The sequence below is a fragment of the Uloborus diversus genome, chromosome 1 (genome assembly GCF_026930045.1).
Source record: "Uloborus diversus isolate 005 chromosome 1, Udiv.v.3.1, whole genome shotgun sequence".
NCBI classification, from domain to species: domain Eukaryota; kingdom Metazoa; phylum Arthropoda; class Arachnida; order Araneae; family Uloboridae; genus Uloborus; species Uloborus diversus.
In genome coordinates, this window is record NC_072731.1 from 140,129,258 (window position 1) to 140,155,403 (window position 26,146).

Here is a 26,146-nt window from a genome sequence, read left to right on the forward strand (position 1 = left end):
ATAACACCCTTTTACCGTTTATTTATTCATTTATTTAATTTTTTTGAGTGATTTTCAAGTACATTTCTAAAAGCTTACATTCAACGAGCTCGACCGGTTGGTTGATCACGTGACAGCTAATGATCATGTGCTCCAATCAACCTATCAACTGCTTAAAAAATGGTAACTAGTTGATTATAGAAAGCTGCAGTTAGTAACTGGTTAGTCACCGGTCGAACGGTTGAGCTCGTCGAACACAACCAAAATGTGCCTGGAAGTATTAGCTACCTGTATAAGTTTTGTTCAATATTTTAAAAATTTATTTATGGGTCGTTCTCCAAAAAGTAACTTTTAAGTCACACGCACTTTACAGTAAAAGCTTTAAAGAATAGTTCATTCGACAATATTTTTTACATTCCTCATAAATGTATCCATCTAAATCTGTCAACATTTTTTGAAAAAAAAAAATTTTTTTTTGCTTTACAACATGTGAATTCTCACCTCCATGGCATGTCACACACCAGATGTAGCTCATAATGATGCTTAATAACTTGTTTAAATAAAACAATGAACTTATTTTTTATAACTTTTCCCTCTCAAGTGTCTCAAATACTAATTGTTTAAGTATATTTATTTTTTTAATATTGTTTTAGTAAGATAAGGAGTCATGTCACTAAATAAATTCTCACCTCCATTACCTAAACACAAAATGCAATCCCTCATTAACACATGGCAGTAATGACATCAAATTTTATTTTCAATGATACAAGGCCCTTGTTTATTTTCAGCCATAAAAAAAGTTGTTAGATTTTTGTCGAAAAACAAGAAGATGGATTTTGCTTTAAAAACTCTGTGATTATTGACTTTTCACTTCCGTGAACTTGAATTTCAGGGATGTAAATTAATGTAAAAAAAAGAAGAGAACATGTTTTCATATGCTTAACATGTGTAGATTGTATCAACGAAGGAAAAAAAAATTCCCTGAAAAATGTATCTATTAGGCCTATATTAATGGTAAATTTCTCACCTCCGTGACATTTGAAACTACTAATTAAGCCATACTTTAATTAAGAGAGCTTAATATTATATTCCCACTAATCATTAAAATAGCCGATTGTATGCAAAATTAACAAAATTACTACTTTGGCCTCAATTTTTAAATATTAAAAGTTTTTTTTCATTTTTTTTTGTCTCCGTAAACAAGGCATTTTATTATTTTTTTTATTTATAAGTAAAATAATTGGAACTTAGCTGGGCCATTGTTTATGGTTACTTTTAGTAGGTAACACTTTCATGAAAGAATGAAAAAAAAAAGAAAACAAAAGGTTTTGAAATAGAAAAATATTTGCATTTAAAAATTACGTTTTCTGGAGAATGACCCATATCATCAACTCTCTCATATCAGTACAGCTTGGTGCAATAAAATTTGCGGATTTGAGAATTTTAGGTCATTAATTTTAAATATATTTTGCAATAGTAGATTGGAAAGTTGTCAAAATTATTTACAAGAAACTACCAGATCAACTATTTTTCAGAGCCAGGACAAATCTGGAAACTGATTCCCTAACCAATCTTCTTCCAAGTTTTCTATTGAGTAATAGCATAGAATATTATCACCATAAAAATTTTAACAACTGATTCAAAATCAATGTTTTACTTTTTCTTGTGAAGGGGAATATTTTTGTTCTCGTGTTTTGCACATGCATGCGTCTTTATTCGCAGATCCAAATTTGAAAGTATTAATCCAGAAACAATAGATGAGCAGAAAAAAAAAAAAAAACCCTTACCATCTTTGAATTAAAAATTATGATGAATGAGATATCTTCAATGTGGATGAGACTGGGTGATTTATCAATCTTTTTTTTCTGAGAAAACATATGTAGTTTAAGGAGAATTATGCCATAGGGGAATAAAAATGAGAATGACTGCTCTTAGTGCTGCAACACTGAAGGTAGTGAAAAACTGACTCTGTTACTCGTAGGAAAGATGATCTAAGAACCCCCGCTGTTTCAAAAGTGTAAGAAGTTTTTCTACAAATTATGAAGTAAATAAGAAATTGGGGATGACTCCATCTGTTTTTGAGAGTTATCTGTGACAGCTGGATTTAAAAAAAAAAAAAAAAACTTCAAAAGAGGAAGATAATTTTATTTATCATCCAATGTACAGCACATATTACTTTGAGTTTGAACAATGTGAAAATGTGCCAATTGAGTTACCTCCAAATTGCACGAGTAAACGTTAGTAATTAATAATATATTTTTTTAAAGCCAAAATTTTCCTCATTCTGCCATCGCTTTGTTGTTTACTTGATCTGTAAGGAAATAATTCTTATTCATGAACATTATATTTGAAGAAAAGATATTGAAAAAGAAAAAATGTTTCTAGAATTCTTGAACAAGTGTAGTAAAATTTATTAGAATTTCTACTCAGGGACCTACTTTGAAGCTACAAAATAGTTACTATACCAATATTTTCATCAATGTTGAAAAGATAACTTTGCTTTGATAATAATTTGTGATTGACAGACCAAGACTGCTGTAAAACAGTATATTAACTTTTATAGTACTGATAATGGGCTGCTACTGATTATCAGGTACTCAAGAAGAAAGTACCAGAATTTTACTTGCCAATATTAATCACGGTTTTGTACCTAATACCAAAGCTTTACAACAAGTCAGCACTGTTTCCTGAAACATTTTTCCAGTCAAGTTTTATAACTACCTCAGCTACTATATAGTGGACCAGTGTAATTAAAGAATTAATAGACGACTGTTCCACAAATCTTGCATGTTCCTTGATCACAATGCCTGTTAATTCTCCTGCTCCTAAGAGAATCTCTTTGATTTTGAACGGTGACAATATTTTAAATAAATGGTATACTTAGATCAACATTTAATTGTATGCCCAGTGCATTATTTACTATATATTAGTTTTTATACTATTTTCTGCCACAAATGTGCCAAAAAAGGGGTTTTTGCCATACTGGTTTGGTTAATAACCCACGAACCTTGGTTTATTATTCAAGAAATATAAACAACTCCGTAATTTTCATGCTCAAAACATCATACACTTTACATTTAACTTGAATATTGCCACTTAAGTCACCAACCACTCTGAGGAAATTTTCTTTCACCAGGTCTTGCAGCTGTATTATGTTATTTATTCATATTTTAACATAAAAATCAATGCTGTTGAAATTCTGCTTTTTTGTAGCCACCCTAAAGCAGAAAAATATGCAAAAAAGATCACACATTCGTATCTTTCTCTCTACTGATAATTTAGAGAGTGGTTTTATTAAAATCTAAAGAAAAGTAAAGATATATTTCTGACAAAATTATATTTACATCAAATATACTTTTTTTCATTTAAAACTTGGTATATTTTGTCATGCTATATGTATAAAACATTATTCACATGCTTAAATCACTATAATTTCTCTCAGGCTTTGTGCATTTGATAAATTTTCATATGTTAAAATAAAAACGGTTCCCCCCAAGCAGATTTTGGTCTACTAGCTCATTTATGATATTATTCATTGACTTTACTTTTTGTCAAATTTAATTAATAACGAGCATGTTTTGCATATGCAATAGCTAGTACCATTCGAGACTCAAAAATATCTTAACCATCGTTGCTTTTTTAATGATAACAATAAGGAAGATAAAACAACGTTCAGTAGCATAAACTTTATTTTTGATTTAAAGAACTTTATGAATAAAATATGGCAGTTTATTTTCTTTGGGGGAGGGGGGAGGGGTACCTAAATTTCATCTTTTATGCTGTTCTCAAAGCCTGAAAGAAATTAAAATTATATCAATAAAATTTATAGTTAACCAACAACTATACATAAAACATTTCAATATACAAATAATATTAATTTAACAAAACCAGGTTTGAAGTACTTTTCCTGTGCAGGTGACGTAAAAAAAAACAGCAAAAACATGAATATTAAACTCGACACATATCTCTGTATAAGTACATAAAAAATGGAATAAGGGATTTTATATTGAATTTAACAATTAAATGTTAGAGTTTTTGGCTGTAAAATGGGAATTACTATCTACCTAATACCTATACATTGCATTTTAACTTATGTTAGAAACATATTACGAATTTTGATTAAAGGTGGAGGTATGAATTTGAAAGATTTCACTTTTAACTCAATTGCATTCAAAGTAAAAAGTATTTCGTAACATTCAACACAGAATGTACATTTAAAAAAGATCATTACTCTTGGTTTATTGTTTTTAAAGCTAAATTTAATAGTTATAATTGATTTCCCAAAATACATTTTAGGTGATTTAAAGAGTAAAAAAAGTTAAACTTAGTAACTGATTGACATGTAAGTTGCATTAATGTCAACCAGTTATTAGGTTTTTATTTGTTTATTTAAAATCATCTAAAATGTATTTCAGGCGTTCATTTAAGCTTTTGAATTCAGCTTAAAAAACATTAAACCAGTCAGTGGAATACAGCTAGATGCATTTTCCTTTGTCAATACCAGTCAGCTAGCTACCTATGGTATTGCATCTACATAAATCACAGTAGAGTGGTGATTATCAAAACAAATGACTTGACTGTCTAATTATCCACTCTTTCCCGGTTTAGGAATAACTATTTCTCCATCCAGTTTGGATTGTGAGTAACAGATAGAAAAGACCAAGACATTATTAAAATTGTAATGTCTGCACTAACAGCTGCCAGTCTTGGTCCAGATAGAATGTGAAGAGAAATTGTGCGTAAAAAACTGTTTTAAGAATCTTGCTATTAACTACAAGGTTTATAGTGTTCTTTAAGTGCTTATTTTTTATCTTCGGAAAAACTAAGTGTGATTTTTTCGTCAGAAAACTGCAGGGTGAGTGTAAAATGCATAAACGTATTAATGCAAATTCTAACAAATCTTATTTATTAAAAATAAGAAAGAACTGGCCAAATTTTTGAAATCAAAACCCAAACCTTCCAACACTCCTAACTTTTGCGGGATACTCCAAATTTGCTGTTGAATCTTGGGCCTCACATTAAAAAAAAAAAAAAAAACTTAATGTTTTGATACTTGAGAACTTTTGCCGACTATCCCTTCGCATTGCTCAATGCAATATTTTACTACATAGTTGATGAGATTTGAGGATCGTTCAAAGTCTATATGTAGCAAGATTTTCACTTCAACTTACATTCTGATATCAGAGTGGGTTTGGTAGACTGAATACATTGACATTTATTTTTAAAATCTCTACACTTTTGAACTTACTGTTCTTTAGTCTTTCCAGTTGTAGAATAAATGTAGTTATATTGATAAATTGGAAAGCAGTTTATAATTTAACACATTTTTTGCAATAAATTACTTCTCTTATTAATATTTTTTGATCTACAAAACTTATCTACTTAGAAGATAAAATATATTTTGTATATATAAGGTTAATGATTTTGGAGCATATCACAAGTACCTTCTGCTAGGCATAGTTTGCATTGAAAGGGAGGGAATAACAAGCATGTTTTTTTTTTAATTACCTGAATTAATGATAGTCATTGAGCTGATAATTTTTTTTAAATGATGAAAAGCTTGATCTTTGTATTTTTAATTTATGTAGTACAGTAAAACCTGTAAAGTTGACCACCTGTCTATGTTGACCGCTTTTGTCAGGAACGGAATTAGCCCTATCTCATATAATGAAGGAAAACCTCTAACTTGACCACCTCTCTATCTTGACCACTAATGTACGCCAAATTTGGTCTGGAGTATTGTAAAAAGCCCTTTGTAAGTTGACCACTTGGTTTATTTTTTTAAACTGCCTTCAGCATATTATTTTATTTTATTATTTATTTATTATATATAATAATATTTTTTTTTTTTTTTGATAGCTTTCAAAGAATGTTTTTAATGCTTTGATGACATACTACCATTTTACTAATTAAACAGCAGCATAAAGTTATGCTGCTCTTTATTCTCCAAACTTGTTTTTCATTTGTAGTTCTATTTGAGATAGCTTTTTGTACTCTGTTCAATGAAAATAAGTGTCAGTAGAAAAGTGCAAAGTCTTTTTTTCCAGTTTCTATATGTTGTGGCAACATAGGAATTCTGCTAAAAAGAGCAGGTCCAGATCTATACATTTTGGGCCCCCCTGCAACAAAATATGTAGGGCCCCTCCCTAGCGGCCAGCAGCGTCTAAGAGAATAAATCTTAGTGCTAGTTTTTTTTTCTGTTTTTTCTTCAACTTCTAGGGCCGTTAGCCCCTTTAAGGAGGCGAGCCCCTCGCACTGTGGGAACGCTGATCTGGGCCTGCTAATAATGAGTAAAGTTACATGCTTCTGGTGCAAGGGATTAAGAGATAATAGGACATTTAAATTTTGCCTTTATGAACTGGGAGAGTCGAGCTTTTTGTATTATAAGTTTTGCATAAAAAGGCTTCAAAAAGAAAGTTAGTGGGACTTGAGATTAATAAAAAGTATGAAATATTAAAAGTAATTGAAAATGGAGAAAGCCAGAGAAAATTAGCTGGTGTATATAGAATTTCTAAAACTACAGTGTCTAATCTAGTTAAAAACAAGGGGAAAAATAACTAAAGTATTTGAATAGTATTTTTAATTATTGTTTCACTTTCAATAATGTTAAACAATGAAAGTGGAATTGAACAGAAAGAGTAAGGGTGAATTCCTCAAAAAAAAAAAAAAAAAAAAAATGGTGCAAGAAATGACAAAAAATTTGAAAAAAACATTACCAACCTTTACAAGTTGATCACCAAAGTACTGCACCACAAGTGGTCAACTTACACAGGTTTCACTGTATTAGTATTTTAGATTTTTTCAATAAAATTTCTAACTCAAGCTTGTTATGCATTTTTCTATGTAGGTATTAACTTCGAAAATTAAGTATGAACCCTGGACTACTAAATTTGATTAAAACACACACACATTTGCTGTGTTAAAACAACTATGATGAATAAAGAAATAGATTTTAACCATTTTAGTACAATCAAGAACATCTCTAAGTTACTTGTCTAGTTAGAAAAACTTTTGTTTTGTCTGACAAGTTTAGATAATCAGGGCTCTACTGTATTATCAATGCTCAAAATTCTTATCAAAAATAATCTTTCTTTGTTATTAAATATCACAACATTTTCCTTCTAAATTAGATTTTGATGTTAGAACATGTGAGACTGCTCTTTTTAAAAAAAATAAGTGCCAGAGATGAAAAAGATTTAAATAATCTCAAATAAATAATCATTTCTTATAAAATTATGAGATCATTCTATACTTATTCACTATTATGAAAAAAATATGTTTAAAAAAAAAGATGTACATGATTTAAAAATTATTAGATCCACATAACAGTCCTATGTGTTTGTCAAAATAGGTCAATAATAATGTTTTTAATTCATTTTGAAAATGATTTTTAGGTAAATATAAAACATAAAAAGTTTTTACCAAACAAAAACATAAATCACTTCACAGACTAAAAACAAAGCAGATCTTGAACATTAATTTCTTCTTTTGTTCGTACGTACACCACAAATGAATTCATATGATACAAGAATTAAAAATGACAGAAATGAGAATACATTCTTATTCAAAACAATTTGCATTTTAACTAGAAAGTTTTAACATACATTGTTAATTGTAAAAGAAGACGAAAAAGTTATTTTTTAATCTATTAAATATTTTAAAAGTGTGAAGCATTCTGCTTTAGGTAAGCAGTTTTTTTTTTTTTTACATACAAGGGAAAGGGATAACATGTTGATGATTACATTAAGCTCTTTTTTTTTTCTTTTTTTATTTTTTAAAGAAGAAAATTAAATGTGTTCTTTGCTAATGAATACTTCCATTTCTTGGCTGTCAGGACTCAAAAGTTTGTTTTCTTTCACTTTATTTCCAGTAACAAAGTCCATAATAAGACTAAGGTTATTACTTTTGATTGACCCTTTTGGTTCAGGGTAAATCATGTCATCCAAACCTCTGTGCAAAGAAATATCGTCACCATTTGCAGTGTTATGGAGCCTTGTTTTCTCAAGAACTTCTAAATAGGCTAATGTGGTTAGCTTTTCCTTAGTAGGCTTGTGATACCTTGAAATCAATAAAAGAACCATAAACATATTAGTGCAAATTTTCCTTTAATTTAAAATAATGAAATTTTCAAACCAATTAAAATATTATGTAATAATTTTCTATCCTTTAAATATTTTAAAACAACTTAAATATCAGTATTTACAGTATTAAGAATTTTATCAAAAAAAAAAAAATAAATAAATAAAAAGCATTATTATTAACCTAAAGCAGCAATTCTCAATATGCATGGCACAACACCCTAAGGAGCCATGATGTTGTCACAGGGCTGCAGTGAGGTTTTGCAATAACTTCACTAATAGTTAAGACTTATTAGTGATGAAACTTTTGCAATACATCATCACTAAATAAGGGCTATGCAACGAATATATAAGGGGTTTATTTATTTTTGTTAGTTAAGATTAGTCAAACTTATACTTGAGCGGGATGCTGCGGGTAACCCTTAATTTAAGAAAGACTCCTTGAGACTTGGTTCTGACTCAAAATAAAGTTTGGAAACCATTGTCGTAAATTGTTTATATTTTTAGTTATTATGTTCATTCTACATTTACTTATATGAACATTTAAATTTAGTGATACTAAAACCAATGCTCACTTTGGTTGTTTGAAAGAAAACTATAAATGGTTTACATTGGTTGTTTTTGCATTTAAAAGTTCAAAAACGATGATTTTCAATCAAGAATATAAATAAATTTTGATAATTTTTACACACAATCAATTTTAACATACAGAAAATATGTAACACACATATTTTTATAAAATGTTTTACTTGTTTAATGTAATAAAACTAATTTTATGGTTGTGTGCCAAGAAACAAATTTTGAGTACTTCAGAAGATGTGAAAATTTTGCATAAGAAAAAAAATCACCTTCCAGTTTTTAAAATTTATTTTCTTTGTACAGATTTTATGGAAAACTCTACTAGTAAACTGTAACTCAAGTACTTACAATTTAAGCAATAAAGAAGAGCACACAACAGAAACAGAAGAAAGTGCCATTGCAGCTGAACCCATCCATGGTTTTAAAACAAAATGCCATGGTCTGAAAACACCTGAAAATAATAGATTGTTATTTCTCAATAATGTACGTAAAAAACTTCAATAATTAACTATTATAAACACATATTTAATACCTGCTGCAACAGGAATCCCTATTAAATTGTACATGCTGGCAAACAAGAAGTTGCACCTTATTCTTCTCACAGTGCGATTGGAAAGGTCAATAGCACCAACTACGTCCAATAGATCATTCTAAAAAATTCAATATCATACATGTAAAAAAATTAAGCATTTTTCTTAACACTAAATTCGAAAATTTTAGTTCTTAGCAAATGTTGACTATATTATTGATTATAATGATGAAATGCCTCCCATAAATATCTAATGCAGTTAAGGGAGAAAGAATTTGCAAGTGTTTTATTGATACAGGATAATAGTTAAATAACCTTAGCCACATTTAATATAAGTGTACTAACTTTGGGTGAGGATAACCAACCCCCAAACCATACATTATTAATTACTAATAACGGCACACATACATATAATGCAAATAGATTTTACTTTTTAAATTTTTCAGTACCATTTCACCAAACAATTACTCTTTCTTATGATCCAACTACTTAACATTGTTTCAATATTTGGAACTGCATTTCTTTTGTACTTGCTGCAAAGTAAGTCTTTTGTGATTCACTAATAATCCCTTTTCTCAGAAAAGAAAGACATTTATTTTCATAACATATTTTTTTCTCTAAGGTGTTTCAGGGTTCGTACGCTGATTCAAAACTCCTCCAATACTCCTTCAGTAAGAAAAATTTTTTGAAGGGCCCTTCAAACTCCTTCATTTTTGTTTTAACTCCTTCAAAACTCCTTTTTTAGTTCAAGACTACATAATCTTTCTCTATGTCAGTAACTTAAAATGCTTCAATGATCGTCACAAAGGTGAAGTTATAAGGGCGATTTTAATGTAGCAATGTCATATATTTGTTTTTTCATAAAGGTGTAATTTACAAATTGATCATATAAGTCATAAAAGTTGAAGGTGAAAATATTATTAAATGACTAAGACATATCATAAGTGAAGTAAAACATGCTTAATTGGTGCTTGGCAATTTTTTCAAGTTTTATGATTATTGCTCTACCGCACTCACAGCAGCAAAAGTCAGTTTGTCTAAATATTATTTAAATATTTAAAAATACATAAGTAGATGTACTATGCTAAGTAATTGTGTTCAAAAAAAAAAAAAAAAACAGTAGGGAAGCTGCAACCTATTAAATGTTCATATTTTGACTATTGGATATTGTTAATTGACCCTCAAAACTAAAAAATTCACCATCGCCGAATTTTAAAACACCGTGATTGATTTTTAATGAATATTTAAAAATCCATGTGCAAAAGGGCTCTCTTTTGAAATGTGACGAGCTTACGTTACAGGGCACTAATGTGCAGCCTTTTGCCGAAGATCCCTTGTTTTCACTACAGACATTTTGAGCACGCTGATATTTTTATTTTTTAGAAATTCAATAATCCTTTTGAACACACTATGGAGGCCAGATTCGTTAAAGCACAATCTAATAATCTTCCTCAAGTAACATCAATTATGGTATTCAAATATTTCCGAGAGGATGAGAGGTTTAATGTTACAGAAACGCGAGAAGGTAAGCTTTACGTTTTGTCTTCAAAATCAACTGCACGTTCTTCGGCTTCTCCCGCGGCGGAAGAGCGCATGGTGTCACTTCCTGTGCCATTTGACGTCACAAGCGCTTGAACTTTAAAAATTAATTTTTAAAAAACTACTTATCATATCGCAAAAATTTTTTTCACTTATGATGTTCATACATGTTACTCTATCATATAAAAATAAAATTGAAAAATCGAAAACTTCCCTATTGTTTAGTAAATCACAGTTATGATATTGTAAAAAGGGTCATCCACAAGTGATGTCAAGCCTTGAGGGAGAGAGGTTCATGAAATTGTGACATGGGGAAGAGAGAGGGTGACAAAAAGTGACATCACACTGTTAGTATAACAATATGCTTATAAAAATTATGACATGTGACAAGGAGTAAGTTGAAGTGTGACACTTTGTGACAAAAGGGGGAAAGGGTCAAATGTGTTGAAAAAAAATGTAATATCATTTCTGGACAGCCCATTAGCACTCCTTCAAAATCTCATTTCACTCCTTCAAAACTCCTTAATTTTATTTCTGACATTGAGTACGAACCCTGTGTTTTTTTTGTGACAATGCCATAACTTCCTCAATGATTTCTCAAACTTCATAAGTAAGGCATTTTAAGTATTTTTTCACCTTTTTTGATGAAAAATAAACCAACAATGCTTCATTTATGATTGTATTTTAGTCTTTCTTTAACTAAAAGGAAAAACTTTTAAGGAAAATACAAGCTAAAATGTTTTTTCTTTCTTTCTTTTTTTTTTTAATTATAAACAGCACAACTAAAGAAATTTTTGTAGAAATAGAAATTTCAACTAACTTTTGAATTTCAATTACCATTTTGTTCCTTGACATCAGTAAAATATACTTAGAAATGTAACATTTAAAAATATTTCAATTCAAAAATCCTCCAGATAACTTCAATACTACATAACTTCAATATTGGCAGATGTTTTAAGTAAATAAAAAGAGTACAAAGAATAGTGTTTTATTTGGCAATACATAATTTTTCTAAAGCCTAAATAGTGGTGGAATGCTTGTGTAATTATTTCCTTCTATTTTATTTAAATTTATAGAATTATCAGTGCCTTGTGCTCAGTATATGTAACAGTTGTAAATTTTACACTACTCCTAACCTTTGAAAGACAATCAAATGATTTAAAACAGATAACATACTCGAATAAGCACTACATCTGCGGCCTCCACTGCTACATCAGTTCCATTTGCAATAGCAATTCCAACATCAGCTTTTGCCAATGCAGGAGAATCATTTACACCATCGCCAACCATAGCCACTTTCAGCCCTCGTTCTTGCAACTGTTGAATCTTCATCACTTTATGAGAGGGCAAGACTTCTGCAAAAACTCTTGAAATTCCAACCTATATAAGTCACAGATGCATTCTTTAATTGTGTTATATAAAGTAAACTATAATTAACTTGTTTTAATTTACATTATCACATGTTTTAATTTAGCTAACTGCAATTTTTGGTAAAAATGACTCTTAAAAATAGATTAAATCTTTATACCTGTCTTGCAATTGCAGCTGCAGTCTTTTTATTATCCCCTGTCAACAATATCACATCTAATCCCATCTTCTTCAAAGTATAAACAGCCAAATGCGCTTCAGGTTTGATAGGATCTGCAACAGCCATCATGCAGACCAAAGTCCCTAAAAATTAACAAATGACCTTTGATTAGCAGTTCATGACATGAATCAAACCTGATTTGAACTCTGAGTTTCAATGTGACAGTAAAGGGGGGGGGGGGGGACTTGATAATACAAGCTAAACATTTTTTTTTTTTTTTGACAACTGAGTTCAGTGTTTTAGGGGATATTAAGTTTTTTATTGAAATAAAATTTCTATTTAACTAAAAGGAAAAGACTTGCAGTTCAAGTACTGCAGTAGTAGAAAGTCATAACATACTACTCTAAAAAACAGACTACAAGGAACACATCATTGTAAAATATTTTTAATATAAGAAAATAAAGCAAAAACAGAAGTGATATGAGGGATTGAAAATTCTTTAAATGAAAAATTATGTCCTTTCAGTCAGTTAATTTCATACCCAAAGTAAAATTTCCCCTTTTGTTCTAATATAAATCAATCGGCCTAGAAGAGCATCTTAAGGTAGGTACTAACTATTCATTTAACTTCAAAAAATTAAAAAACTATCCAAGGGCCACAGTAACTTTTGTAAGAACAAAAGAAATAAGTGGGAGAAGAGCATGGACAACCTTAAATTCATATTCCAAATGAGTTACTAACAGATCCTAAGTTAAAAAAATATATATACTATCCTTATTTTGAGCAAAGTTTCAAAAATTTTAATAATTACAAAAGTTAGATATACAAGCCTATAATTGTTGATCTTTGCTTTAGGTGCTTTCATGAAGGGCAATATTATATTTAATTCCTTTCCATCCAATGGCCTCATTTGATTTTGTTAGCACTAAGTTCGATGGTTTTGTTTAATCAACATTAAATTATAATAAAAAAATTTTGAAACAAAAAAAAAATGTGAACCGACTTCAAAATTGCTCTAAAAAGTGAAAAATAATTTTATTCTTTAAACATCATCGATAATGCTTTTAAACATAATTTTTGAAGTTGGGGCAAAAACAAAACGTAAAATCCAGTGTAATCATGCTTCGTTCATAATTTTTTTCAGAAAAGCATCTAAAGTTACGAACGAAGCATTTATATCGTTATTCAAATATGTTGTCAGCAAAGCATAATGAATGTGATAGTGAAGAAACTGGGCGTGGTTAAATTTATAGTTGTAGCTGAGTTATGTCTGTAAATGATTTTATCTATCGTTTTTGCGCCAACTTCAAAAATTATGTTTAAAAGCATTATCGATGATGTTTAAAGAATAAAATTATTTTTCACCTTTTAAAGCAATTTTGAAGTCGGTTCTATATTTTTTTTTCAAAATTTTTTTATTTCATTCTTTTTAGTGTAAATGTAGGTATTTCAGAAATAGTAAGAAGTTACCATCACGAAACTTCATCTTATTTTTTTCATAAAAATGCTCTACACTAAAAAAAAAAAAAAAACTATAAACAAGCGTTAAATTTTAAGCGATTGGCACTAAAAACTTATTTTTCTTCCTTTCCAGAATTTGTGTGTAGTTAATTTAATTATAACTATTTAAGTATTACGTTTTTCCTAACTAATTTTCATTTCACAGCATCTAAGTTGCTTATTATGCAATTCTGTATCTTCTTACTTAGCCCTGATCATCTGTTATTGGCATAGATGATAACGAAAAAAATACTACTGTAGTTGAGGCAAACCTAATGGTAGCATTGTGAAGTCTAAGCAGATCCTAATCACTGCATCACCTCGCTTCCAGGTTAGGTTTACCCCACTATGGAGCAATAGCACTGAAGAAAGGAAGATTTTGATAATTCACATAGGGTTACTATAAATCAGCAGGGTTACTAAAATAAAATTATTTACGCCAAAAATGAGGCGACAGCGCTAGATTCCTCATTATCGAAGTATCCCTTGAAGAAATTTAATGCTTGCTTCAGAGAAGCCTTCATTCAAAATTATCATTACAATTACTATTAATGTTACTATTGTATGGCACCAAACTTCATAACAATGGGTTTTTAACTTAATCATTTAATAAGGAAATTGCATGAAATTTATTGTTTTTTGCCCATAACTTTTTTTTAAAGAACAAATATGGTCAAACAAAGTAATGGGACCTAAGTTGAGCCATCCTCTATCCATTACAAAAATAATCATCAAAATCGGTTCACTAGGTGAGACGCTGTGAGTGGACAAACAAAAAAAAACATACATACGGTATGAACTGATAACCGCCTCCTTTTTGAAGTCGGTTAAAAAGGTGGTAAAATTCAAAATATCAAGTACTTACCATCAATTGCACATAAAACAGCTGTATGACCTTTTTCTTCATGATCTTTCATGATGGAATCAACAGTTTCAGGAACTTGTAAACCATTTCGGAGCATCCATTCTCTATTACCAACTAACACATTAAAAACTTGATTTCTATTACTTGATGGTGAGCCTTAAATAAAAAGAAATATGCTTTGAAAAAGAAAGTTTTTTTTTTCAATCTAAAAAGCACATTCTGAAAAAATTTCCTGATGTCCTACTTTCGGAATAATATAGGTAAAATGCATTTCGTTTTAAAATTATTTATGTTTTATGGCAGTTTAAGTATAAACTAAGCTAAGAAATATTTTTAATTACTATAATATCAACCAACACTTGGTTCTGAAAGTGCCCAGCGCCCACTTTATTAAAAGTAAAATTTTGGGGGAAAAAAGACTACAAGTTTTAAAAGTTAATTCAATTCAGCATTATTTTGATGTACAAAATATCTTTCTCGGAATAACTCCAAAAATCAGTATTTTAGTTTGACACAGTCGGTCAAAAATATTTCAGAGGCGCATACATATCTGAAGAGAGAGTCAAGCTGACCTTAATGCCCTGAAAGTAATAATAACATCCAACATTGTTTGGGAATGCTATACTATGGTTGTGCGTCACAACCATAGTATAGCACTCTTTTTGTTGGCGCAGAGCCACCAATATGGATTTCAAAGAATCTTATTAAGACGTGTTTTTAGAATTTTCAATCAAAACAATATCCCAACTAGTGTACAATGGAAAAGCATTGTCAAATTAAGGAGTTTAATTAATGGTTGTCTTAGCATTAAGGAAAAGATTTAACAGAAATTCTATTAAGAAGAAAATGCGACTTTTTATTGGTCACTGAAAACAGTCGTTATACAAAGGTTTCTCACTTAGCCCACTTTTTTTCCTTCTATGCATAAATACGTTCAACCACCATTTAAGCAAAGACATCAAAGTGGTCTGTTACGGCCATGACATTACTACAGTGTGGCATATGTGCAAAAACTTCACAAACAGCCCTAAATTCAAGGCATTAAACATGGTCAAAACAACTTAGGTTCACTATTAATACAGATGAATCCAATTTTTGCATCTTCTAAACTGACAAAAAAAAAATCGAAGCTCTTTCTATCCTGTCCTCAAGCTCTTTGGTTCGTAAATAAATCAAACTTCTAACCCAAGGTACCTTGGTCTCACTCTTGATGCAAAGCTAAGATTCTCGCAACACCTTGATCATACTTACAAAGCACTAGCTGTACCCGACGCGCGTTGCTACACCAACAAAAAAATACATCATTATACTAATTTTCATGACAATCGGTTGAACGGGGCAGAAGTTGCTACTCTGCAATGCCACCTGGTGGCGAGTGGCTTCAATGAGCATATTATGCACCTTCTCCGTGGAAAAATACATATATATAGCAATTTTCATAATAATCGGTCCAGGTATCAAGTGAAGCCGTGACTATACTCAAATTTTGTACTCACGCAGTTTGCAAGATCAATCAATCGCTAAAAATATCAAATAGAAAAAGTTTTAAATCCCCTCGTTGCATGAAAAGCCATAAAACAATAAAGAAAGAATTTATTTGTTCAAACTCAAGAAAAATGGCAACAGCTAACTTCTTATCAATGAGATCTTTCACGCGAATTAATTTCTGCAGCCGATAATTTTATTCGTATTTATCCAATGGATTGTGACTTAAATTGGAATAAAAAAGGAACTATCGATCGGATTTTTTTCGAACCGGTCAATAAACATTCCCAGTACCAAAAATAACAAACGGTGAAAGTTTCAGCCAAATCTGCTGGGTAGTTTTTGAATTCATGGATGACATACAGACAAACTTCATTTTTATATATATAGACTAAAAAAGCTTAACGTTCTAAAGAGACTTTGTGGTTCTTGTTGGGAATCAAATCCAAAAACGCTTCTAAATACATATACCTCTATCATCAGGCCCATTCTTGAGTATGCTGCACCCATTGCAGCACCAGCCAAGCCTACTATAAAAGAAAAGATTGACTTGATACAGTACCGAGCCTCCAAAATCATCGCAAGAGCTGTTTCATTAACAAAAAATAAATCAAAGCTGAAAAGTAATACGGCTTCACCTTTAAAAGGCTGTTTTTCAAAAGTCTTGTATAGTTAAATGATTATTTAATTTATGTAATTATTTATTCAAAGATCATTAAAAATAATTCACCATATAAATACACAAAGTACTCTGATAGATTTTTAAAGCTATATGAAGGGCCTCTCTTTCTTTTCAAACTTTACCCAAACAAATTGCCAAATTTTTCTGAACATAAGATGAGAATTGTAAAAGAACACTAGAGTAGCCATAAATTTAACCCTCTTGCTCTATATCCTGCTATCTCCATGGGTAACGTAGAAGTTACAAAACTTGCTCCTCCTGGGATTTCCATGTGCATCAAGAAATTTAAAAATCATATTCTGCTATTTTGTCGTTTGAAAGTCAGTCATGTATTTTCTGAAGTATTTACACTGTAAACTTGTCCATTTTGCAAGTCTCTAAGTTCCTAATTTAATGCATCAAGAGTTTGTTTTTTGTTGCTCAAAAAATTGGGAGGGGGAGGGGTGGAATTATGATGAAACTCAAATTTGACAAAGAACATTAAGTAGAATATTTCCTTAAATCTTGTTATAAGATTTATCATACAAAGCATAATTTCTAACATTATTTGTAAATTTAGTACTCATATTTCATATTGGTTTTCAAAACATCAAAATTTGCATATTTCTAAGCAGCTTGGTTAAGAAAACTAAGGGATCAGAGGATTAAAACATTAACCATTGGATAAGTAACAGTAAAATATTTGTTAACAGATATAGTCCAGTAACCTAGTACATCGTAAGTTGCATCAAATGGGGGGTAGTAGGTTTCATGTTTTTTTTTCTTGTATTGGATGTGATCAAGACGCAAAATCCAAGTTTTCGACTTCGGCAACCTCCCGGAACACTTTTGAAAATCTCCAAAACTGCTGAATTTTCGTATTTTTTTCGGATTTTTCCCATTTTCACCATAAAGAAGCAAGCGTTTGAAAAACATCATTATTTACATATTTAAACTAGATTAAATATCCTACAATTTGACACCAAAATGGGCTTGTTATCCCTAATAGTTTTCAAGATACAGCTTTTTAAAGTTTTGCAAATTCTCCAAACTTGGAAATTTTCAATCATTTTTCTTTTTTCATCAAACATGCACCTGATAGAAAAAAGCTGTGCAACTCGTTTTTTAAGTACCCTTTATATCCTAAAGTGGATCTCATCATGTCTTTCAACAGTGGACTTGAAGGAGAGAAAGGAGTCAACTGTTACATGGCCAGGGATATTGGGGAAAAAGCAATGTTGAAGATTGTAGGGGAAATTTCAAAGACTTCAAATTCGAGCATAAATCAGAAGTTGTATCTCTTTCCTCTATTGTTTGTACTATTACTGTTGGCAGTAGAGCAGTGACTATCGACCCACTTATGCTGTTTCACAGGATACGATTTTGGAAGCAGTCTGACGAAGAATTGAAGAACTTCTTCACATACGAACTTTCACCATTCCCAATGTCTCCATTCATTCAAGAAAGAATGAGGAAGGGCAATAAGTTTCTATGCAGCTTTCCAACCAGTCAATATTGATAAGTCATGAGGGAAAACTAAATTTAAGGTTGTAGATTTTTGTGTGGTCCAAGCAATCCTTGTTTGAGTGGGAGCCCAATGTTTAAAATATCTCGAGGCACAGTATGGTCAGAACAAAGCTGTAGTATTCAATGGTTACCCAACAGAACCTGGTCAAATAAGCACAAAGACCTCTGAACGCAATCAAGCTCAACGCCGAGCTCAAACATTGTTCTCTGGAGGTTATGTTTGAGGAAACAACTACTTCTAATGTTTCTCAAGAAATTTTGTCGGTCCAATAATAAAAACAAATTGAGATTCATCTGACTGCTGAAGGTGAAATTTGAAGCCAAAAGCATTGAGGTTTTTCAGGCTGAAGATGATGCGCTCAGGCTAATAATAACTACAGCTATAAGAAAGACCCCTGATTTTTCGTTTGTGGTTATTGCAGGAGAAGACATTACACAGACTTGTTGGTAATCCTTACTGCTTTCAGAGGTTTCAAACAAGGTACCATAAATCTTAAGAAGTATGGAAGAGGCAAAAAGACAGATGTGTTCTACTCAACCACCACAACAACAGCAGACAATCAGCTAGTCACTTTCACTCAGGCTTTCAGTGACTGATTCCACCTCGTGTTTCTTCGGCCAAGGGAAACTCAAGTTGCTTGAAATACTGCTGAGGCATTAAGAGCTTAAAGGGAAAGCTGCAGTTTTCTCTAATCCAGCTACAACACCTGACCAAGTAGTTGAAGCCGGGATGAAAATTATTATTGAGCTGTATGGTGGAGAAAGGTCCAGTCAAATCCTCAACGACCTATGCTACGAACTCTTTACAAAGGCTGCAGCCATGACCAACTTCAACCTGGCCAGACTTCCTCCGACGCAAGATGTTGCAAAGCAACATTGGCATGGCCAGTCCTACGAAAACCTGCCAGAAATTGCCATAGACATTGTCATTGCCCATGATTGGGACACAGCCATCTTAACACAAGGCCTGCGTGCTCATTCAACATGGCCGCCCGCGAAGGCAGTTGATTTACATCTCATAATAGCTCTACCGTGAATAAAAATTCAGAATTTTTTAAACTCATTGAGAAAGCAGTTGGTTTTTACATGAAATACTCCCACACATCTCTCAATTAAAATTTTATATTGTTTGAGTTTTAATATTGACACAAATAATTCTTAAATAGTAAATTAAATTAAAATGTATGCATATGACACATTAAATATTATATTCCACAATACTGTCGACCCCACTTAATCGAATATCACTGGTTCTAAGAAATATTATTCGATTAAGTGGGGTATTTGATAAGGCGGGGAGATATTCCTTGCCTTTCTAAATTGATAACATTTGTCTTAAAATGTAATAATTATAAATCAAAAGCTATATAAAGGAAATATTTAATGTTATTGTTAAAAAGTTTTTAAAATAAGCTAAGTAAACAATGAAATAGTTGAATAATTATTCTATACCTATGCTACAAGAACGTATAAAAATAATAAAAATTAACTTATGATTTGAGTTATGAAACCTTTGTTGTGGCACCTTTTTTCGGAACGTTATTTTTAAAAAATTCCATAAAAGTGAATTGCTAGCTCAAGGTCTTTTAGGAACACTTTCTGATTTCCTTTTCCCCTCTCTCTCTCTTTGGGGATTATTTACATTCTAATGATATTTATCAATTTATTATTGTCTAAAATGTGTATATTTCTTTGCGTTATTTAATTTAAATATCGACTGTGCTATCTATTTGTTTAGTACGTAATGGCAAATACAAGAGAAATTTTATAGAATAGTGGGATTTGCTTTTTGCCATAGGCGAAAACTATTACTTTACATTTTTGCATTAATATAGTTCTTACTATATTTATTTCTAATTTATTCAAAAAAAAAAAAAAAAAATCAGCAAAAATATTTTTGAAAGCTGATCACTATCATTTGATTATCCGGGGAAATCATTCGATTAAGCAGGGATCTTTAACATTGTATCTATGGGGAAATATTCAGTTCCGAGAGGTTTTATTTGTATAAGCGAGGTATTCGTTTATCTGTTACCTGATTAAGCGAGGCCGACTATGTAAAATGAAAATTTATTTGTATGGATATGTAGAAAATACTCTTAAAACTTAAATCATAACGTAAAAGAAAGTACGAAATAAACTTTGCTTACTTAAATTGTAAAATGAATGTGCATATTTGTTCTTCATAATCTAGCAATCATTTTTCCCACAAATGATAAACAGTATTGATTTTCTTTGATAAAAATGTAAACATGAAACAATAATATAAATTGAAATAAAAAACCTATGCTTAGACATACTTCTAACTGTTGCAAAAAAAAAAAAAAAAGAAACATACATGTTTGAGAAATAAATCACTACAATACCCAATAATAACTACAAAACATCTAAACAAATGAAACAGACCAAACAATTGGTGAAAAATGTCAATACTGATGCATATATTTTAGAATAAAAAATATAAATAGATTTATCATGAATTTTTACTGTGAATCTATTTATTGTGAGTTCACTTCTTTGTTTTTCTTTTAACTGCTTTTTCATTACTATACTTCCCATTTTTTTTTTTTTTTTTGAAAAGTTATTCAACAACAGTATTTTATACATTGTTTGCATTTAATGTCAATGGTACAAAATCAAGAAAATGTTGTGAGACCAAAGCTTGTAATGGTCATGTACCACATTCCTAATGCATGGGTCGCTAATATTTGTTAAAAGTTTTAATTAATTTTCATTTTTTATATGAATTGCTCCTAAAAATTTTCCACAACATTTTAAAATATAAACTGACTCTTCAGATAATTCATGTAAAAAGTTCCTTGAAACAATAGTTGCAAAAAAATAATCATTACTTAAAGTGAGTGCAAAAAAGCTCCATCACTATAATCGAAAGTAATAAAAATGTATAGCTTAAAAAAACCATAAATAAAAATGTGTACCTTATAGTAATAGAATACAGTACTTTACAGTAATAGAAGCTGCTTTAAAACATAAAACAGTTGGTCTTTTTAAAATGCTACTACCTATTGTAGTTATTAAGAGGCACTCTTCAGACAATTCATGCTAAAAAGTTCCTTGAAACAATATTTATAAAAAAGATTCATTACCCAAAGTGAGGGCAAAAATCCTTCGTCATTAAAATCAAAAGTAATGAAAATGTATAGCACAAAAAAAAACATACATAAAAACATGTACCTTACAGGAAAAAAAATTAAAAAAATGCTTGTTAAATAACTTTTTAATGATCGATTCTGCTTAACTACCTTGAAGTTCTTGACGAGATATCTCGTCCATTTAACATGTAGTTCTGGGGCTGTCCAACCACAAGGGGGTTAAAAAAAGGGCATTGATAATCAGACTTTCCTTCTTAAAAACATCTTTTCATCAAATAATGTAGCTTCCAAACATATTCAGATATTAAAAATTTCATACGCTAAATTTTCACTATTAAAGCATCCCAACTGCTTATAATGTAAATTCATGACATAACCATTTCATCGTAGCGTTAAGCACAACAAATACAAAGAAAGAAGAAAAGAACATTCAAAGTCTCCATTAAGAGACTGCTGATAACATTAACTTTAACATTCATACATACTTTTCGAATTATTATTACTTTGCTAGCTAATACCAGAGTTGTTTTGCAATGATTAGCTAGTCCACAAACACGGTTTGAAATAAACTGAATTTCCCGATGATCGAAGATAACTGCCTGTTGGGAGGTCACGTGACATCGATTGTGCAATACAGCGCGTAGGCCTGATATATAGAAGGTCTGTGATTGGAACAAGAGGGATAGGCTACTTGACTTTCCAGCTGGCCAACTCGCGAAAAATGCTACTGAACAAGTCGAGGAACAATTTCAGGTCTACTAACTCTTATTATTGTTTTCTATTAATTAATACTTTTTAATATTTGGGCCACTTTTGTATTAGGACTTCTTGGGTGATGAACGGATAGTGTGGTAGGAAAAAATATTTTGCAATGACATTGATAAATAACAGAACTGTTTTCAAAATACCAAGCACTTTTCATAATGCACTCAAAAGGACAAAATAACTTTTCTGGGTCAGAAAAGACAATTTAAGAATTCCAGTAGTTTTCAAATATTCCAAGAAAATGACCTCACAAACAAAGAAAAGTGAGGCTCAAGTCATGAAGAGAATTTTTTTCTCTTCATGAATTTCAATCATAACTTTGATTGTTGAAACATGCATATTTTTCTTATTGCGAAAGTTTGGTTTGAAATGACTAGAATCACACATTTCTTCGTTTCTGGTGTCATTTTCTTGGAATTTTCAAAAACTACAGGAATTCTTAAATTGTCCTTTCTGACCCAGAAAAGTTATTTCGTCCTTTTGAGTGCATTATGAACAGTGCTTGGTATTTTTTAAAAAAATGTTATTTTATTCTTTTTAGCGTAAATGTATTTTAGAAACAGAATAATTTTACCCTCACGAAACTTCACCGTATTTTTTCATATAATCGCTCGATACTAAAAGGGAAAAAACCTATATACGTGTCTAAAACTTTAAGCAGTTGGCCCTAAAATTTAATCCTTGTTCTTCTCTAGGATTTATTGCTTGCTAATTTCATGATTGCTTCAGAGAAGCCTCGATTCAAAATTTTCATTATGATTGCTTTTAACATTACTGTTGCAAGGCAACAAAATTTGTAACAATGGGTTTGATATTTAAACATTTAATAGGGAAATTACATGAAATTTGCTGTTTTCCATCCTAACTGAAACAATAATTTTATTTTAGAATTTTAACTTTTCAGTGCTAAGTTGTACCTTAAGATAAAGCAAATCATTTAGTGAAATCCTTAAGTCTCTAAGTAGTCTAGTTGCAGAGATATAAGCAAAATCAGGCCTCAGATTTCTCTGTGACAATCAGGCCAAGTATAATAGCTTAAAAAAAGGGCTTTTACATGCTAGTTCTAAGATTTTTTTGGAATAATCCACAATTAAGTATTTTCATTTCCCTTTCAGGATGTCCAAGACGAGGGAAATGGCACTGAAGGAGACCAATTGGCAAATTTACTTGGCCCTAGTTCTTCAAAAAGGAGGAAACACCTTTGACTCTTATTTCACCTTTTGTTTAATTAATATTTCTTGTATACACTAAATATAAATGTATATTAAATAAATTTTGTACTTCAATATCAGTTCTCTGGTTGTAAATAGTCACCTTTCCCCACCCAATAAATCTCCTCACTTTCCCCGACCCCTTCGAAATGTTAAATTGAATAAACATTTACTTAACTAACTCATATCAAACAGGTTATTGAAGATATAAAGACAATTCCATGTATAGATGAAAAACATATTTGAAAATTTTCAAATTTTTAGAATTTGCAAAACTTTGAAAAGCTGTATCTCGAAAACTATTAGAGCTAACAAGCTCGTTCTGGTGTCAAATTGTAGCAAATGTAATCTAGTTTAAATGTGTAAATGGTGATGTTTGTCAAAAGTTTACTCCTTCATTGTCAAAATGGGGAAAATCCAAAAAAAGTACAAAAATTCAGCAGTTTTGGCGTTTTTCAAAAGTGTTCCGGGAGGTTGCAGAGGTTCAAAACTTGGATTTTGCATCTTAGTCATATCAAATTCAAGAAAAAACATGAAACCTACTACCCCCAATTGATGCAACTTAGCCCCCCCCCCCTCCTCCTTTCCAGAACAAGGTTACTGGACTAATATGGCAATTTGCATGGTTACTTAAATTTGAGAACTTGTAGAGTAAAGCTTAAAAAAAAAATCAAAAATTCAAATTTCCTCATATAATTAACAACATAGCTAATGCAAAATATTGAAAAATATTTGATGTAAAAACTTAATGTTAATAGAAAATTTTTGGGAAGAATAAAAACTTTTGGCATATTTTTGGGAGATGAAATATTTTTGAAATTAAGGAAGACTGAAGGAAAAATTTCAACATACTAATAGATCACATGAAAAGCCTTAATTTAATTGAAAAAGGAACTGGATGAAAAATAAACTACATACCTGGCTCATTCAAATTTCCTATTAAATCAGCAGCAAGATTAGATGCATTAAAATTTGGAGAATCTATCTTGTTCCTATCAATCAAAACATTAGATATGTCGTTTTCAATATTCAAATTTCCAATGCTGCTTTTAACTGCACTAGTGTAACATTCTACATTTGGTTCTTCAGTCAGCATATGTTGAATGTTAGAAACTTTACATCTAAGGCCACAACCAGGAACTGCAGCAAAATCTTCACATTTTCCAAACGACTCTGTTTTTAAAGCCTGTCCAAAGTATTTGATACTTAGTTTTAAAAAAGTTGAATTTATATAAGTGAAAAGTAAACTCAAAACAGCTACTTATAACTTCAGAACAGATAAACGGATGCTTATAATTTCTAATATGAGAAGAAAAAAGTGAAAATATAACTACATGCATGAAATCTTCATACTCATTTCAAACTAACAGAATCCTCATTACAATAAGCAACAAAATAGAATAAAAGTAATAGCAAATAAAGAACAACTAAAATACAAAGAGCTGTTAGAGTGTATTTAATAGAATTTAGAAACTACAGAGAACCAAGGAAAAAAGAAGAAAACCTAGCTTTACAAGAAACAAAAGTGCCCTTATTTGTTATGTTTACCTTGTTTAAAATGAAAAGTAAATAATTGTTTTCCAGAAATATGTTTTAAGTTTAATAGTGGGTCACAGAAAGCATTATTATAATTTGCAGATGGACATAAATTTACTGAGGGATGCTGTACATGAGGGTGGGCCGAAAAACAACTTTTTTTTTCGATGATGGGTAGTGTGGAAAAGGTGCCATTGGTAGAGTAAAGTGCACACAAAAAATTTGAATTTTTTTTGACCATTCCTTGATCTGCTGCAACTGAGTTGAAGTTTCGAAAAAATGCTGTTTTTTCATGTTTTTAGCCAAAATTAGTAAAAATAGTGTGTTTTTATTTTTTATGATGAGTCGCAAGGAAAAGGTACCATTGGGGACACTTAACTCCCATAAAAATTTTGGGGTGACATTTAGCTCTTTCCTTTGTTACAAATGAGTAGAAGTTGTGTCAATTTTCAGTTTTTTTAAGGTTTTCAATAAAAATTCTCAATTAGTAAAAATTTTGTTTTGCCATATTTCTCTGCCATAATTCTATAGTTTCAGCACATGTGATGTATTTTTAGATGCGTGGTGTGTCATAAATTAACTACTTATTGTGTACAGGGCCTGATTAACGCACGGTCCGGCGGGTCCGCGGACCTGGGCACCACAAATTTAGGGGCACTAAAATAGCCTAAATTAACTTACTTACTTCCTTTTTTTTTTCTGTTAAAGTGAACGTTTCTTTTCAGCTTTGAAAAGAATCAAAAATCGTTTGAGAAGCTGCGTTTCTCAGGATAATTTACAGGCGTTTTTCTTATTGACCATTGAAAATTGTGACATCAAAATTAGATTTCGATGATGTGATCGACACATTTGCATCTGTTAAAGTCAGAAAGAAGCCTTTTTAAAGATTAATGTCAGAATTAGTTTTTTTTTTTTTTTTTTTTGCTATTTTTGCAGTTTTAAATTGTTTTTTAATTCATTTTCACCTTAAGGTAAGGCAATTTTAACTATGATTAGCATGGTGACTATCAAGTGTTTGGTATTCAAATCCCAGGTTTCTGTAGTAATGTGTAGATTTCTAGTGTATTAGGTTTCTAGTATAAAATATTGACTTTGAAATTGTGCTGATTTTCTCATGGGGGGGGGGCACCAATTTTTACTCAGGACCTGGGCACCAGTTTGTCTTGATCGGGCTCTGATTGTGTATAAAATTTTAAATTTGAAATCTTCTTCTTGAAAACTTTTTGCATTTGCGTTTAAAATTAAGGTTAA

The 26,146-nt window shown here is 30.7% G+C and overlaps 1 protein-coding gene across 1 annotated transcript in view; it reads right to left on the reverse strand.

Moving 5' to 3' along the window:
* Positions 1-3,231: 3,231 nt before the first annotated feature.
* The window catches only part of LOC129232512 (copper-transporting ATPase 1-like), a 98,784-nt gene continuing 75,869 nt past the window's right edge, over positions 3,232-26,146 (reverse strand). Inside the window, exons 15-21 of the mRNA XM_054866655.1 lie at positions 24,278-24,545; positions 14,598-14,753; positions 12,233-12,375; positions 11,881-12,084; positions 9,169-9,286; positions 8,985-9,087; positions 3,232-8,037 (exon numbers count right to left, since the gene is read on the reverse strand). Coding sequence (XP_054722630.1) covers positions 7,767-8,037; positions 8,985-9,087; positions 9,169-9,286; positions 11,881-12,084; positions 12,233-12,375; positions 14,598-14,753; positions 24,278-24,545 — 1,263 coding nt within the window. The 3' untranslated portion in view covers positions 3,232-7,766. The remainder of the gene's footprint in view (positions 8,038-8,984; positions 9,088-9,168; positions 9,287-11,880; positions 12,085-12,232; positions 12,376-14,597; positions 14,754-24,277; positions 24,546-26,146) is intronic.